Source organism: Schistocerca gregaria, chromosome 5 (assembly GCF_023897955.1).
Source record: "Schistocerca gregaria isolate iqSchGreg1 chromosome 5, iqSchGreg1.2, whole genome shotgun sequence".
Taxonomy (NCBI): Eukaryota; Metazoa; Arthropoda; class Insecta; order Orthoptera; family Acrididae; genus Schistocerca; species Schistocerca gregaria.
Genome location: NC_064924.1, coordinates 82,194,974 through 82,212,582, shown reverse-complemented (window position 1 = coordinate 82,212,582; position 17,609 = coordinate 82,194,974). Strand labels below are relative to the sequence as shown.

Here is a 17,609-nt window from a genome sequence, read left to right as displayed (position 1 = left end):
TCATTTCGCCTGATATTGGCGATAGTTTCTTTTTGGTGCAACACGTCGAGGTCTTCAGCGCCTGAACACTCAGCTGAGTGATTTTTCCATGAAGGTGTGTTGTGGTAGTTCTGGAACTAGTCTCACATTCAGGAGGGATGGGGTTCAAATCTTCATCTGGCCATCGGGTTTTAAGTTTTTCACAAGAAAAAACGCGAAAATTTTGCGAAGTCCAGGGCCGATATTCTGCCGATCGTTAGACGTAGTGCTCCACCTCCTGTGATCTCTACGTCGCCTGCACATCTAATCTTTCGTCTTCTCGTGTTTAATCGAATTCGTATTGGAACGTCGTCTGTTATCGTTATTTTTTGTCACGTCTGTCAATTAAAGATCGCTATTGACGAGGTATTTTGTTCATCTGTTTCCGCTGAGACACCGGAGACCTAAATATTTCTTTGATCGGAAAATGTTGTCCTTAGTTCTTCTGTAGCCCATGTAATGTACACTGAAACATGGAGTAATTTATATGGTGGACTGTAGGCTGTCCTGTGATGGCCTGTACGCCGCGGCCAGCATAACCACAGAGATCACCTTTGGCCTCGGGATGTTTTCGCACTGTTTTCGTCCATATGAGTGAATGTACTGTGGTACTCAGTCATTGCAATTGCATTCTTTGTGTATTTTGTTACATGTAAAAAGGTTTCTGACAATGTGGTTTAGTTTCCCGCACGTATTCCGCGAGTTCAATGAATCCGGCGTTGATTCAGTTGTTACAACAGCAGCAGCAACAGATACACTCCCTTTGTCAGTTGGTTACGACTTCGCAGCGTGCCATGGTCGATCCACAGTCACCCTCGCTACACTCATCTCCTCCTCCAGCTTTTCCCCTGTTCCAGGAGGCGAAGGAAGTGCGGGACTCATATGTCCGACATTTGCAGCAGGATTTCGCAGCGAGAGACCCTGCGGAATTGTAATTTCTTCGACTGTGGGAGTTGCTCAGTATTTATTACCCTTATCAAACCTTCGTTGTGACTTCCCATATGGGATTTCACCAGCAACAAAAGAAACCATGCCAGTCCTATCAGGCATGGGTAGCCGACCTCTGTGTTTTAAGTCAGAGGTACGGATTTACTTGTGTTCATTGTCAACAGGCCTATGTCGACTCTGATATGTGACATCGTTGTCTGTTCTGTTCCGGACAGTGAGGTGTGTAAGGATGTGCTACATTTAGAAGACACGAGGAGTTCCTGATTATGACTCATGCGTTCGAAGTGTCATAGGCTGCATCAGAACGTAGGGGAAGTAGCGTTGGTATGTTCATTGCCCCGGTGATGGCATTGTTCCCTGGCACCCTCGTCGTTTTCTTCTTGTTTGCACCATTCGGCATTGGACTGTGGCTCTTCCTGACAATTTCTCCTTGTTTCCCGATTATGTCCGAAAACGTCCGTAGTCGCTGCCAGCAACTACATGCACGGTGTGCGGCTTGCTCTAAATGAGGCCACCTGGTGACTGCTTCCATGATGCCCACGCGGCCAATCCTCAGAGGTGGATGTGGAGTTTCTAGAGGTTCATAGTGTCACGCTGGTGCTCAGCCAGGAGCTCAATATTACCATCAACATTTATATTTCGCTGCAGATTCGGCAACGGCCATTCCGTTTTCCAGGCCGTATATCTCTCGTCAATCTTGAAACGTGTCAGTGTTGAGTCTCCCTTCGTTTTCCTCCACCAATCGTCATATGGTCACTGGCCAAGGTCAGTTCAATCGACATTCAGTAGGAGCCTGTCACACAGCTGTCATACTTTTATCCCCCGAAAGTGTTATACCAGGAAACATATTTGTGTCGACATGTTTACAGTTCTCTGTCTTCAATTTCATGATGTTGTGTATGTCATTTTTGACTCCATCCCATTTCAGGTGTTGCACAATATCCGTCACGAGTTTGGGTGACAGTTTCCGCTAGGACTGGGTGCTGTAAAATTCTACGAGACCCACATCACCGCTAACCCGATGGTCGTTCCAAAATTTTGTCATGCCTTGCCTGTTCTGTTTGCCAGCCTGTGGGATACATCTCTGTTTGTTATGTGGAAGTGTACGGGGACGCTTCTTTTGCGTGGGGATTTTAAGTCACCATAAACGTCCAACCTGTAGCTATACTATTCCTCACCCTGAAGAAATACTCGTACAAATTTCGGGTGGTGAGTGTTTCTCGAAAACTGATTGGCAGAATCATCCCTACAGTTTCGGTTCGATACCACCTCTCAATCCAGCGTCCTCGTCAACACCTTCTTCAGTTGTTCCATGGATCGTGCCTGCAGTTCATCATTGTGTGCGTTCTTACCCTGTAGCAAAGATTTTTGAACTATTAATGCTATGCAAACTGTCTTGATGACATGATTGCCATGAGTTCCTCGCCATAGCAACATACTGTCAATCTTGGAATTCTGTTCACTAAATTTCAAGGGATGAGCCTTAAATAAATCAGCAGAAGTCAAAGTTTTTTCATGCAGAAATGGAATATTTCGGCCACCTTCTTTCGAAGGACTGCATCAAACTTACGAGGCACCATATAGTGGCTACCGATAACCTCTCTAAACCGCTAAAGCAGAACGCACTATAGTCGCTTCTGGGCGAAGTTTATTCCAAGTTTTCCCTAATTCAGTGGATGTAATTCATCCACAGAACAAGCTCCGAAAACCAGATACTCCTTTCGTTTGGTCAAGAGACTACAACAGAATGTTTATCCACTCTCGGTACTTTTGCATTGGGCAAAATTTTGTAATGGCAGTGGACGCTTCCCAGTGCAGGGATGGAGTGATTTTAGCTCATAGAAACACTGATGGCTCTAAACAGCATATCGCAGCTCCAAAAAGTTGACAGCCTCTCAACACAGTTGTTATCAATTGGAAATGGATGTGTTAGTCCCTACGTTCATAGTCCAGAAATGCCATGGTTTCTTCTATGGGACCAAATTCCATTTCATCATCGACCATAAGCCATTTGTTCGACCGTTTGGCTCCTGTTCGCAATTTCCTGACAGGACAACAAAACGGCTGCAGTTTGCGTTTTGTTTATCAGTGTGTACCTCTATGAAATTCATTACAGATCCATGGCATAGCATGCTAATGTGGGCACTTAGTCACAGCTACTCGTAGGACCTGCCCTGGCCTTCAAGAAAACCAAATTGGTGAGTGTCCAGATTTCTACTCACTTGCACCACACGGGGGACTGACTTCTGGTGACAGTAGCTGGCACTCTCCTTCTTAGCATCAACTCTAGCAACTCCCAGATCATCACCCCTCTGGTCCTGGGGGTTTGTTTTCTTTCTCTCTAACACCATGTTCCCTGGGGTATGGCCCGAATGAAGCTCCTTCCGCGACGTTCTGTCTGCTGACCTAGCACTTAACTGTTGTTTGAAAAGATCGTCCATAAATGCCATACAGTAAGCACTGGCGCCAAAACCTTTGGCTCCGTGGCATATGCCCCGTTAGCGATGGGACTGAATTCACATCGAATTTTCAGACCCCCTTCTGCCATTTTATGTGTGGTTTGTGGTGGTTGGTGCAGTGTCAAATTGCACATATATCCTGCGCATGTGCTTCACCTCCACAGAAGTTATAGTGTGGGCTCTCGCCCAGGTCTTTGTCATTGATGGATTACCCCAAATGATCGGCGCTGTTTACAGATTTCTGCACCCAAAATGGTATTGCCGCTGCACGTTTGCACCACTTCACCTGCAATCGAATGGCCTGGTGAGTCTTTAAGACAAAGTTCAAAAAGTGCTTAGTGGACTCATTGGCAGACATGACATTGCTTATGTTTCTCAGCACCTTCCTGACTACACTACTGCACTGGAGAAGCCTGACAGGGATCCTCCACAGCTGACAGGACTTTTCTGCATCTGCTCTCCACTGACTCAACACCGTCTGGGTCACTTAAACTGTATGCTCCTACCAGGCTGGAGACACGATGAGGCAATGGAGGCCAACACTGTCAACATGCACATGCTGTTGCTCTGCCTCCACTGCCACTGCCACTGCCACAGCCACAGTGTCACCTGGACAGACCCGACGGCGTCCTCAAGCACGCCAGTCCATCTAGTTGCTTGCCTGCCCATGTTTCTGCATTGATACCTGCAGCACTGGCTCCCCAAAGAGTGGAAGGGGGGTGGAGATGTGGTGTTGTGTCTATGTTGCTACTAGTAGCACAACTGCAGAGTTGATATTTGGCACTGCTGATGAGTGAACAAAACCGGGGCGCATGTCTCACTTGCTGCCAGCACCACTACTGGGCGAGTGGGTAGGCTGCACATCAGCAGTGCTATCATTATCTCTTACATCTTTCATGCTCTCTGAAAGTTCTACTTGCCAATTATTACTGATCTGTGTTTTTTATGAGGAACTTGCTTGTTGTTGGAGTTAGCCTCAGACTGTTTTCCGATTGTTTCTGTCCGTGAGTGTGCATTGACTCTGGTGCTCAGTCACTGCGATTGTATTCATCGTGTATTGCGATAGGCATAATAAAACTGTATATAGTGTCCATTCTCTTTATGTTGAATGTAGGTGGGAGCTCACCATGCGCCATGCTTTGCCGGTCGCCGTCCTGCTGCTGGGCTGCCTGGGCTCGCAGGGAGCCAACATCCTGGCGCCCATCTGGTTCTCGGCGCCCAGCCACTTCGTCATGTTCGACCGGCTGCTGTCGGTGCTTGCAGCCAGGGGCCACAACGTGACGGTGCTCAGCTACTTCCCCAGGAAGACGCCTCTGCGGAACTACCACGACATTGCGCTGCACAGGGACGAATGGCACCACCTCAAGGGAGTGAGTGTCTCGCCGGTGCCTAAGAAATTTAGGAGTTTGGACACAGTAATATTCTATACCAGTAATGCATTTTAAAAACTATCATTGGTATCTGAGAACGTACCTTAGAAAGAGGAGTGTATCCAGGGGAGAGGGGAGGACGTCGTGCACCCCTACTTGCTCCATCGCCAAGAATTGTAGAAGCGTTTGAATTGTTATATATCAATTTCCAGATTTGACAGGTAACTTTCAGAGAGTAAAGTATCTCTCTTTCTCCGAAACGGCAAAGAATTCAAGAAAGAACAAGCGATGTTTAACACAGAAAATTTGTAACTGCTTGTGTGAGGCCTGAGTGAAAAATTGCAGCCAGGTAGAGGCATGCGGTCACAGCCTGACCACACCTGCTGTCAACAGCAAACCAAGAACAGTTCGTGAGTCCACACACAAAACCAGAGAAAGTTGACCAACGTGCCACATCTGGAGAACATCTTAAGCTTAGAAAAAAATAAAAAGGCATTGTTTTTCCTCAGAACTGTCCCATAATTAATATAAAATCATAGTTTAGAAGACTAATCTTATCAGAACAATTAATTGCCACTGAATAATGAGTGCCAGTGATTGTCAGTCGCTAGTCACTGTAGTGTATGCTATTATGCTGTACTGCGTGTTTCATCTAGTAAGAGACCACCTTAGAAACGGACCAAGTTGAGCTGCAAGCGAGCGGACACAGATTTTTTTTTTTTAATCTCATTTTGTTCGATTTTGTTCGTTGCATCTGCTCGGGGTGGACGTCCTAAGACATCCGTTTAAGTTCGTTGTTGATCGATTAACTCAGTTCTTTTTTATTACAGAGGGAGCTAACCCTCTGACCGAACACGCTGTGCTACCGTGCCGGCGCAGTTAGGTCACACAGGCCAAGAGGAGAGGCCCACACCATCGGACTAGTTCCAGGAAGGGGCCATCTGTGACACGCAAAGCGCCACTTGTCTCAACAGCTTTCCTTTGAGGAGCTGCCACAGGGCGTGGGTCACTTAAGTAAACATAGCGTCTCCCACAGGGATACCATCAGAAATTGTTTTATGACTCGAATGTGGAAGGAGGAGAAACGCTGTTTTAGCAAGGTTCTGAAAGATGCCTTTGTGAGCAAAAGGTAGAAGACAGCGCTTTTTCGAAATACACTGCCACAACAGATAAAGATCGAAATGTGAAGTGAGAATCCACATTCGAGCCACCTTTGTGGGCGTGAGCTGAGCTGTTGCACTGCAAAAACCGAATGTTCAACACAAAGTAAGAGCCGTCAGCACTGGCTAATGTAAATAAATTAAGAAGTGGCAAGTATGTCACAGCTGTACTCTATAGGAGCCTTCTCATTGGGCATATTTTTTTAAAATTTAATCGTATGGCTAGGGCCCCTCGTCGGGCAGGCCGTTCTCCGGGTGCCGGTCTTTCCATTTGACGCCACCTCGAAGACATGCAGTCGATGAGGATGACAGAATGATGAAGAGGATAGCACAACACTGAGTCCCTGGGCGGAGTAAATTCCCCGACCCAGCCGGGAATCGAAACTGGGCCCAGAGGATTGACAATCCGTCACGCTGACCATTCAGCTACTGGGTCGTTGACCATAGAAAATGACAGATGGAGGGCAGAATGCAGTCTCTCAGCAACAAATGTTAAGAAACGTTTCTGTGGTTAAAGCGCCTTGAAATGAGAGAGAGAGAGAGAGAGAGAGAGAGAGAGAGAGAGAGAGAGAGAGAGAGAGAGAGAGAGAGGGAGAGAGAGAGAGAGAGAGAGGTGACCAGTTTTTTAAGGTATCTTTCCCATCTGTTTAGAGGCCTGACAAACGTGTGGTTCCTGAACAGGGGCAGCAGCCTTTTTAGTAGTTGCAGGGGCAACAGTCTGGATGATTGCTGGATGATTGACTGATCTGGCCCTGTCGTCGTTGTCGGCTGATACTCGTATCCGAGTTTTCATTTCTCTCCTGAGATTTCCTTTGTCACGGTTCAGGCGTGGAAGTGTCGTTGATGGCTTAGCAATCCAATCCTAGCATGGAACAGGCGGCCACAGACATTACAGCTGATTGAAGGTGGAGGACGTGGCTGAGCCTGGAGGAGTTTACGTCTCCGGCGTTTGTCATTCTCCATTCTTCGACGTTCCAGCTCAAAGTTTTGATGAGCGTTTGAGGTAACTGAGCGCCAGCGACTTCGATCTTCTGCTATTGTGGACCAGATCGATGTTCAAGTTTTTCAGATTTTTCTTGTACTGATCCTTATAACGTTTGAGAGGGGAACATCGTGGCCTTTTACCTGTACTCACTTCGCAGTACAGTATTTGCCATGGAAGTCTGTCATTTTTCATCCGCTGGACTTGTCCGACCCATCTGAGTTGATGCCCAATGATAAGAGCTTCCATGCTATACATTTTTACTTTGTCAAGGTTCATGATATATCTTAGCTTCTGTTGGTTGAAGCGTTCTAGTTTCTTCAGATTACAGCAACCATATAGCAGGGTGGAAACGACTACAACTTTGTACACCATCAGTTTGGTGTTCAGTGTTAGGTCTTTATTCAGGAAGACACGCTTTGTAAGAGGTCCAAATGCTACATGGGCAGCACGTAATCTATTCTCCACATCTTTTCTAGATGAGCAGTTAGATGACAGTATGCTTCCTAGGTAGAGGAAATGGTCCAGTTGTTCCACAGGTGTATCATAAATCGATATGCTGTAATCAGGAACGGAGGAGCCAGGAGTTGACTGCGCCATCACCTTTGTCTTTGGAATATTGCTGGAGAGACCAAATCGCTGCAACTCTGCAGGTGAGTGATCTGGAGAAACATTGTCATCAGCATACTGCAGCTCTGTCACACGAGTGCTACTGGTGAACCTTTTTGAATGGAGTCTGGACTGGTTGAATAATCCTCCATCGAACCTGTACTTTAGTTCTATTCCTGCACAATTTACGGATGTCTCGTAAAGCATAGCTGCCAGACACACTTGTTACTGGGAATTCACTAATTGTTTCATTCTGGCAGAGGACCTGTCCAGTCATATCATTGTGGAGAGCTTAAATCAAGTCAACAAAATGTTCAGGGCAGCAGAAGCGTTTTAAGACCATCCACATGGCTTCTCTGGGAACAGTATCTAAGGCCTTTTCTAGATCGTAGAAAAGCTGTAGTAAAGGCTTTTGCTGTTCTCTGCACTTCTCCTGTAATTTTCGTGCACAGAAAATCATGTCAACTGTTCCTCTTGAAGGTAAAAACCCGTATTGAGACTCAGGTAGTGTAGTCTCTGAAAGTGTGTGGAGGCGATTTAAAAGGATTCTTGCAAAAATTTTGCCCATGACAGAGAGAAGAGATATTCTCCGGTAGTTACCACAGACGCTTCTGTCGCCCTTCTTGAAGATGCTGACAATTGTGTTCTTCAAGTCAGCTGGTACCTTTCAGGTTTCCCACATTAATAGAATGAGTGAGAAGAGTCTAGATTTTAGAGGCAAGCCGCTACCCTCAATAAGCTCCATCGGGGTGCTGTCAGGTCCAGGAGCCTTTCCAGGTTTCACACTCTTGAGTGCCTTGCAAAATTCTTGAAAAGTTGGAGGATCAGCCATCCCGGGTTGTGGAGGGTGCTGTGGGACATCTTTGAGAAAATCTCCAGCGGCAGTAGAAGGGCCGTTTAACAGTGAGCTGAAGTGCTCTTACCAACGATTTAAGATGTCTTGGCTTTCAGTAAGAATGGGGGAGTTGTCAGCAGCTTCACAGCGGATAGGTCCATACAGCTCTTTAATACCAGCGTAGAAGCCACGCAGGTTCCTTGCATGGGAAAGATATTGGAGTTCTGTGGCTTTCTGTTGCCACCATTTGTTATTGATTGCTCGTATTTCACTTTGACATTTCTGCTTGAGTTCTTGAAAGTGTGCTTTCCTTTCTGCACAGGACGGATCTTGAGCAAGGGATAGGTAAGCACCCCGCTTTGCATTGATGATGGATTGGATATCTCCATGGCTGTCATCAAACCAGTTACTTGTTTTCCGTGCACTAAAGCCAACAACATTCTCAGCAGTTTCTTTGATGATGTTCTTTAATGTGGTCCATTCTTGTTCGACATCATCTGTGGTTGCTGGAGCTTTGTTAAGTTGTTCAGACAGTATGTCTTGGAAGTGTGAGCGTACGTTTCTGTTGTTCAGGTTGCTTATGTTGAATTTTCTGTGTGGTGGGTTTGAAAAGTGGGATCGTGGCTTGCGATACTTTGGTCCTCTCAAATGGCTGACAAAAAATCTATGGTCAGTCCAGCACTCAACGATGTTTAGTGCTGCTTTTGTGATAATAATTTCTTGTCACGCTTTTTTTGTTTGGTTTTGGGGCGCAAAACTGCTATCGTCATTAGTGCCCGGTCTGTGACTTAGGAAACGGTAAAAATCGAAAGTGGAAACCAGCAACAATGAGAACGAAACTCAAAAAATTGGAGAAACTAAAAGCAGAAGGAAAGCTTAAAAATCCACTTCAGAAAGGGGTTGGTTGTCCCCAAAAAAAGCTTCAAATGACTGATGTCATCTTACTGGCACTAATAAAATCGAGAACGCGATCGGCCGAGCGCGTGTCATCTGCTAAAATGGACGATATATCAGGCGACAGCTGTAGACGGGCGCGTAACGGAGTAAAATAGGGGCACTCAATTAAAAGGTGACTTACCGTCCACAGCTGAGAGCAGTGGGGACAGAGTGGGGGAGGATCGCCACTTAAAAGATGTCGATGGCTAAAAAGACAGTGCCCTATCCAGAGTCTGGTTAAAATTACCTCCTCCCGACGACGCGTTCGGGAGGAAGAGGTCCAAGCACAGGGAAGAGCTTTCACGTCCCGCAATTTATTATGGGAAAGTGTCGACCAATGTGCGTGCCATAAAAGAACAACACGACGACATAAAACACAGATTCCAACGTGTCCTGGGATCCAGAGGAACGCCACCGAGACGCCCCCCAAGTGGAGCAAGTGCAGGCAGTCCTGAATCCGGTGGACGGGGTACAGAGCTTGGAGACTGAGGAGAGAGCTGAGAGAATCTGAACAGATAACATACTGTATCCGCTGATGGCGGCGGATGTATTGGACAGCCTGGAGAACAGCGTAAAGCTCTGCAGTATAAACCGAACTCTGGTCGGGAAGCCGAAATCGATTTGGGGTGTCGCCAACAATATAGGCACTCCCTACACCTAACGATGTTTTCGAGCCATCAGTGTAAATAAATGTGGCTTCCTTCATTTGTGCACATAGAGCAGCAAATGCCCGACAATAAACAAGTGAAGGGGTACCATCCTTGGGAAATTGACAAAGGTCACAGAGCAGGCCGATCCGGGGACGGAGCCAAGGCGGTGCTGTACCCCAAGTTGTCAAGGTGGTTTTAGGAAAGCGGAAGGAAAGAGAATGGAGCAGTTGACGGAAGCGGACACCCAGTGGTGGTAGGGAGGAAGAGTGGCCTGCATACCCTACATCCAAGGAGTCGTTGAAAAAAAGTCATGGGCCGGATTAGCTGGCATGGAAGATAGATGGCTAGCATAACGACTAAGTAGGACTGCCCGCCGATTGGTCAGCGGAGGTTCAGCAGTGTCAGCATAAAGGCTTTCCACAGGGCTGGTGTAAAAAGCTCTAGACACTAAACGTAATCCAGGGTGGTGGATAGAGATGCCAAAGAATAGATGGCCGAGCAGAGGAGTAAACTATGCTTCCATAATCCAATTTCGAGCGCACTAAGGCGGGACAGAGGCGGAGAAGGACCACCCAGTCCGCTCCACAGGAGGTACCATTCAGGACACGGAGGGTGTTGAGGGATCGCAGACAGCGAGCTGAAAGATAGGAAACGTGGGAGGACCAGCACAGTTTTCTGTCAAACATAAGACCCAAGAATTTAGCGACGTCCGAAAACAGAAGGTTGACAGGTCCTAGATGTAAGGAGAGTGTAAGAAACTCCTTACGTCGCCAAAAATTAACACAAACGGTCTTACTGGGAGAAAAACGGAAGCCGGTTTCGAGGCTCCAAGAGTGGAGGCGATCGAGACAGCCTTGAAGACGTTGTTCAAGAAGGCTGGTCCGTTGAGAGCTGTAGTAGATTGCAAAATCGTCCACAAAGATGGAGCCTGAGACATCGGGAGGGAGACAGTCCATAATTGGATTTATGGCAATGGCAAACAGTACAACACTCAGCACGGAGCCATGGGGTACCCCGTTTTCTTTGGAGAAAATACGGGAGAGAGTGATGTTCACCCGCACTCTAAATGTGCGCTCTGCCATAAATTCGCGAAGAAAAAGGGGCAGCCGACCTCGAAAGTCCCAAGAGAACAGTGCGCGGAGGATGCCTGTCCTTCGACAGGTATCGTATGCTCTCTCCAGATCAAAAAATATTGCTACTGTTTGGCGTTTCTGGAGAAAATTGTTCATGATATAAGTGGAGAGAGCAGCAAGATGGTCAACTGCAGAACGATGCTTTCGGAAACCGCATTGGGTAGGTGTTAAAAGACTGCGGGACTCCAGCCACCAAGCTAAACGGCAATTAACCATACGCTCCAAAACCTTACATACACTACTGGTGAGAGAAATGGGGCGATAGCTAGAGGGGAGATGTTTGTCCTTTCCAGGTTGCGGAACAGGGACGACGATAGCTTCCCGCCATCGTATGGGAAAAGTACTGTCGGTACAAATTCGATTATAAAGGCGAAGGAGGTAACGCAGACTATGGGTTGATAAATGCAGCAACATTTGGATGTGGATACCATCTGGTCCTGGGGCGCAGGAGCGAGAAGAAGAGAGTGCATGTTGGAGTTCCTGCATGGAGAAAACAGTATTATAGGTTTCGCGATTTTGAGAGAAGAAAGCAAGAGGTCGCACTTCCGCTGCACGTTTTTTCGGGAGAAATGCTGGCGGGTAATTTGAAGAGCTCGAAATCTTTGCAAAGTGTTGACCCAACGAGTTAGAAATTGCGACAGGGTCCACTAACGTATCATGCGCGACAGTGAGCCCAGAGACTGTCCAATCGGCTTGGGAAAACTTCCAGCGTCTCGGGCGCATATATGGTAGGTGTGGCTGCAATCGAAGGACACATGGAAAGTGGTCACTCGAGTGTGTATCAGCAAGGGCGAACCATTCGAAGCGCCGAGCTAGCGGAACGGTACCGACCGAAAGGTCCAAATGAGAGAAAGTTGTCGTGGAGGAAGACAAAAATGTAGGGTACCCAGTGTTGAGGCAAACAAGATCCGCTTGGTGGAAGATGTCTAGCAATAGTGAGCCACGCGGATATGGATTTGGAGATCCCCAAAGAGGGTGGTGGACATTGAAGTCCCCAACCAGCAAATAGGGGGGTGAAAGCTGACTGAGAAGATGGAGATCAGCTTGTGCCATTGGTGTGGGCGATGGAATGTGTATAGTATAAAGAGAAAAGGTATATCCAGAAAGGGAAAGACAGACAGCGACAGCTTGGAAGGAAGTGTTTAAGGGGATTGGGTGATAATGAAGAGTATCATGAAGAAGAATCATGAGTCCTCCATGTGCTGGAGTGCCTTCAACAGAGGGGAGATCAAATCGGACTGACTGAAAATGAGGGAAGACAAAGCGGTCATGGGGATGCAGCTTTGTTTCCTGAAGACAGAAGATGACCGGCGAGTAGGATTGTAAGAGGATCGTCAATTCATCCCGATACGCTCGAATGCTGCGGATATTCCAATGGGTAATGGACATAGGTTGGACAGAAAATGGAAGAATGTGACCAAGTTTGTCGTCAACTCAACGACTGCTCAGAGCTAGCGACCGACAGCATGGAATGGAACTCAGCCGAAGGCAAAAGATCCTGATCCATAGGTTGTTCAGGAGCAGCTCATGCCGCCAGCGATCGGCCGGTTGATCGGCCGCCAGCGGTGCGCCTCGGCAACACAGAAGATAGCCGAGGGCGGTTACTGCCAGGTGGTGCTGTATATGAGACACGCCTAGCCGAGGGCGGTTACTGCCAGGTGGTGCTGTATATGAGACACGCCGTGGCGGAGGAGGAGAGGAACTGGGTTTCTTATTAGCTTTCTTGGAATCATGATGTTTAGATGAAGGAAGAACCGGTGGTTGTGAAGTTGGGATATGTAAAAATTCTTCACGAGTATGCTCTTTTTTTGGAAGTCCGAGTGTCTGACTTTTGGGATCGAGATGTAGCAGAACCCGATGGTTAGCCATAGCTGGAGCAGGCGAAAGTGGGGAGGTTGAATGGGCGATCTTTGCGCTGGCCGATCTGACGACTGTGAAATCACGTCTGTGTGGCCACATCCTTTGTTAGCCGAGGAGAGGCAAGGACAGTGATGTATTTTCCTGTCTGAGGCACAGTGGGCTTTCGACTTGCGAATAATTTTCGAGCAGCAAAGGTCGACACCTTTTCCTTCACTCTGATTTCCTGAATGAGCTTTTCATCTTTAAAAATGGGGCAATCTCTAGAGGAAGTAGCGTGGTCACCCATACAGTTGAGGCAACGAGGGGATTGAGGTGGACAAGCACCCTCATGGGCATCCTTGCCACACATAACACATTTGTCCGGATTGGAACAGGACTCGCTGGTGTGATTGAACCGCTGGCACCGATAGCAATGCGTAGGGTTTGGGACGTAGGCGCGAACGGAAATTATCTCATAGCCCGCTTTTATTTTCGATGGGAGTTGAACTCTGGCAAATGTCAAAAAGACAGTATGGGTTGGAACGATGTTCGTGTCAACCCTTTCCATAACTCTATGAACAGCTGTTACGCCCTGGTCAGACAGGTAGTGCTGAATTTCCTCGTCAGACAATCTGTCGAGGGAGCGTGTATAAACGACTCCACGTGAGGAATTTAAAGTGCGGTGCACTTCAACCCGGACAGGAAAGGAGTGGAGAAGTGAAGTACGCAGCATTTTTTGTACCTGGAGCGCACTGACTGTTTCTAGCAACAAGTTGCCATTCCATAATCTGGAACAAGACTTTACAGGACCTGCAATTGCGTCGACACCTTTCTGAGTAATGAAAGGGTTGACAGTGGGAAGTCGTGACCTTTGTCAGACCGAGAAACAACAAGGAACTGTGGCAACGATGGAAGAACTGTCTGTGGCTGAGACTCAGTGAACTTACGCTTGTGAGCAGACAACGTGGAAGAAGAGGAAACCATTTCGGAAGAATCCCCATGATTACCGGCGTCTCCGATGGCGCCCTCCTCCCTTGTGGGAGTCGTCTCTGAGGGCACTCTCACCTCAGGTCACACCTCCCGAGAAATGGACGGAGGGACCAATCGACACTTTTGGAAGGTATGAGCTCGGGTAATCACCCCTCCCTGGGTCTGGCCGTTACCAGGGGGTACGTACGTGTCCTACCTGTCTACCTGGGGCGGGGAATTACGTGTTACCCCGTCACTGGCTACGCACGAAAATGCGTGGGTCGGCCTTCAGACATGCACAGGGAGGAAGAAAGAGAAAGGGAAAAACAAAGAAAGGGAAAGGAAAGAAGAGAGGTCTCAAATGCCACAGCAGAGAAAAGGGTAAAGAGAAGAGGTAAGGAAAAGAGAAGGATGAAGGAAAGATGAAGACATACAAGCAGAGAAGGTGAGGAATGCGTTACATTTATGAGAGTCCGTCTCCGGATGTAGGCACAAGCCATACTCCCAGAGGGGGAAAAAGGGAAGGAAAGAGCCAGAGGTGAGGGGAGTGGGGGTGAAGATGGAGGATAGGGAAGGATATGGGAAAGGAAGGTATACAGTCCAGAAAGGAAGTAGGGCCACATTAGCTAGGAGTCCCGTGATGCTATGCACGTATCCACAAAAAGAGTTGTGGACCCCCTGGGGGGTTCTTGTCACGCTGTCGAGTAATAACATAGTCTCTAAAATGCCAATGTTTGGAGCCTGGGTGCATCCATGTGGTCTTATAGCGGTTAGGCAAGCGGTATTGGGTATTGGAGATGCAAAAGCTCATGCTCAGCACATAGACCAAGAAGTAACATCCCATTTGCATTGCAGTTTGCGACCCCTTGTTTACCCATGACGTCTCTCCAAAAACGGTTGTCCCTTCCCACCCTGGCATTGAAATTACCAAGTAAAATTAATTTATCTTTACTGGGTATCTTAGAGAGAGTACTGTTCAGTTGGTGGTAGAACTGATTCTTTGCGTCTTCATCACTGTTTAAAGTAGGGGCATATGCGGAGACTAAGGTGATGAAACTGTCTGAACCAATGGGTACTCTGAGAGTCGTCAGTCTTTCATTAATTGAGACAGGTGTAAGTCAAAGATCTTTCACTATTTTAGTTTTTATGGCAAATCCTGCACCATGGATGCGTGGTTCTCCTGCATCCTTTCCCTTCCAGAAGATGGTGTTCCCTGAACGTACCTCACTAATGTGTCCCTCACCTGAGAGTCTTGTCTCAATCAAGGCAGCAGTGTCCAAATCTAGCTGGGCTAGTTCTTGGGTGATATGAGCTGTTCTTCTCTCTGGCCTGTAATTGTTCACGTCCAGGAGGGTCCTGACTTTCCATGTCCCTATTGTCATAATTATTTCATTCTTCTTTTGTTTGTGTCCACAGTATAAGGAGTGACCTACTGGGTGCGAATTCCCAGCCCGGTTCAAGTGTGACTTCCGATGTTTAGCCCACATTTTCTAGGGCCTTCTCCAGTCAGGGTGGGCAGCAGTCATCCTAAATAGGCCTGCCCAGCCGCAGATGCAGGACCGGATTCCCGAGTAGTCACATTGGTTCTCAGGAAGGCGACCATCACACACCTTCCGCCAATGTGCAGGTCCAGACTAGTAGCTTCCAGCCTCACTCGGAGCCTGATACCATCGACCTTATCCCATCGTCATTGGTCTTTAAAGAAAATAACAGCAGAAATTGCCATTTGCGTGAATTTGTTTAAGGTGAATTACAGATTGCGAGGAAGTAACCCACACACTATGATTCTGGAACAATTCTTCATGGCACATACGTATGTGACATGTGACTTCAGGTACCAGAACTGCAAAGAACTGCCGCGAGCTCAGTGATGGCTGAGCGGCGCCTTTACAGCCAGTTCGTCTGGCATGACCTCTTCCGCCTCCACGATCGTTGAGAGCCTGGGATATAAGATTCTTCTTCCACTTGCTTCGCCGTTGGGTGTTGGGTCGAAGGGTAGATAATAGATACTACAGAGGAAAGTGAAAGACACCCTTGGGCCTCGGAAACCTAATACCAATGGGGTCGAAGAAACCAAGAGTTGGCCAAGGGAGGCCGGATATGAAAGGAAACAGGAGAAACCTGGCACAAGTAAGTGGAAGTAATGCCAGGAGGTAAAATAGTCCCCCATTAGGATCTCCGAGCGGGGACTACTCAAGACGATGTTGTTATCAGGAGGAAGAAAACTGGCGTTCTACGGATCGGAGCATGGAATGTCAGATCCCTTAATCGGGCAGGTAGGTTAGAAAATTTAAAAAGGGAAATGGATAGGTTAAAGTTAGATATAGTGGGAATTAGTGAAGCTCAGTGGCAGGAAGAACAAGACTTTTGGTCAGGTGAATACAGGGTTATAAATACAAAATCAGATAAGGGTAATGCAGGAGTAGGTTTAATAATGAATGAAAAATAAGAGTGCGTGGTAAGCTACTACAAACAGCATAGTGAACGCATTATTGTGGCCAAGATAGATATGAAGCCCACACCTACTACAGTAGTACAAGTTTATATGCCAACTAGCTCTGCACATGATGAAGAAATTGATGAAATGTATGATGAGATAAAAGAAATTATTCAGGTAGTGAAGGGAGACGAAAATTTAATAGTCATGGGTGACTGGAATTCGACAGTAGGAAAAGGAAGAGAAGGAAACGTAGTAGGTGAATATGGAATGGGGCTAAGGAATGAAAGAGGAAGCCACCTGGTAGAATTTTCCACAGAGCATAACTTAATTATACCTAACACTTGATTCAAGAATCATGACAGAAGGTTGTATACATAGAAGAACCTTGGAGGTACTAGAAGATTTCAGATAGATTATATAATGGTGAGACAGAGTTTTAGGAACCAGATTTTAAATTGTAAGACATTTCCAGGGGCAGATGTGGACTCTGACCACAATCTATTGGTTATGAACAGTAGATTGAAACTGAAGAAACTGCTAAAAGGTGGGAATTTAAGGAGATGGGGCCTGGATAAACTGACTAAACCAGAGGTTGTACAGAGTTTCAGGGAGAGCATAAGGGAACAATTGACAGGAATGGGGGAAAGAAATACAGTAGAAGAAGAATGGATAGCTTTGAGGAATGAAATAGTGAAGGCAGCAGAGGATCAAGTCGGTAAAAAGACGAGGGCTAGTAGAAATCCTTGGGTAACAGAAGAGATACTGAATTTAATTGATGAAAGGAGAAAATACAAAAACGCAGTCAGTGAAGCACGCAAAAAGGAATACAAACGTCTCAAAAATGAGATCGACAGGAAGTACAAAATGGCTAAGCAGGGATGGCTAGAGGACAAATGTAAGGGTGTAGAGGCTTATCTCACGAGGGATAATGGATAATCTGTCCATATACCCGCAATACATCGACATGCATTACCGCTTATGGCGTGGATAATGCTGGGCGTCATACTCGCTCGAATTTCACGGCTTGTCTTTCAGTGTATCATGCTGCTGTCGTAGAATGAGGTAAACTGGTGGAAAGGTCTGCATGTTCCAATTCTGAACCGACATTCTCAAGCTGCTGACAGGAAGTTCATGTGGGATCCGCATCAGGTTGGACTGACAGATGACACAGAAAAAATTCAAAGAAGGGCAGCTCGTTCTGTATCATCGCTAAATAGGGCAGATAGCACCACAGACATGATACGTGAACTGGAGTAGCAAT

General features: G+C 47.0%; 1 protein-coding gene across 4 annotated transcripts in view; it reads left to right on the top strand.

Annotated features, from left to right (window-relative positions):
* The window catches only part of LOC126272922 (UDP-glycosyltransferase UGT5-like), a 146,496-nt gene that overhangs the window by 60,452 nt on the left and 68,435 nt on the right, over positions 1–17,609 (top strand). For all 4 annotated transcript variants that reach the window (XM_049976211.1, XM_049976212.1, XM_049976213.1 and 1 more), the window contains exon 3: positions 4,540–4,795. In XM_049976211.1, coding sequence (XP_049832168.1) covers positions 4,553–4,795 — 243 coding nt within the window. In that variant the 5' untranslated portion in view covers positions 4,540–4,552. The remainder of the gene's footprint in view (positions 1–4,539; positions 4,796–17,609) is intronic.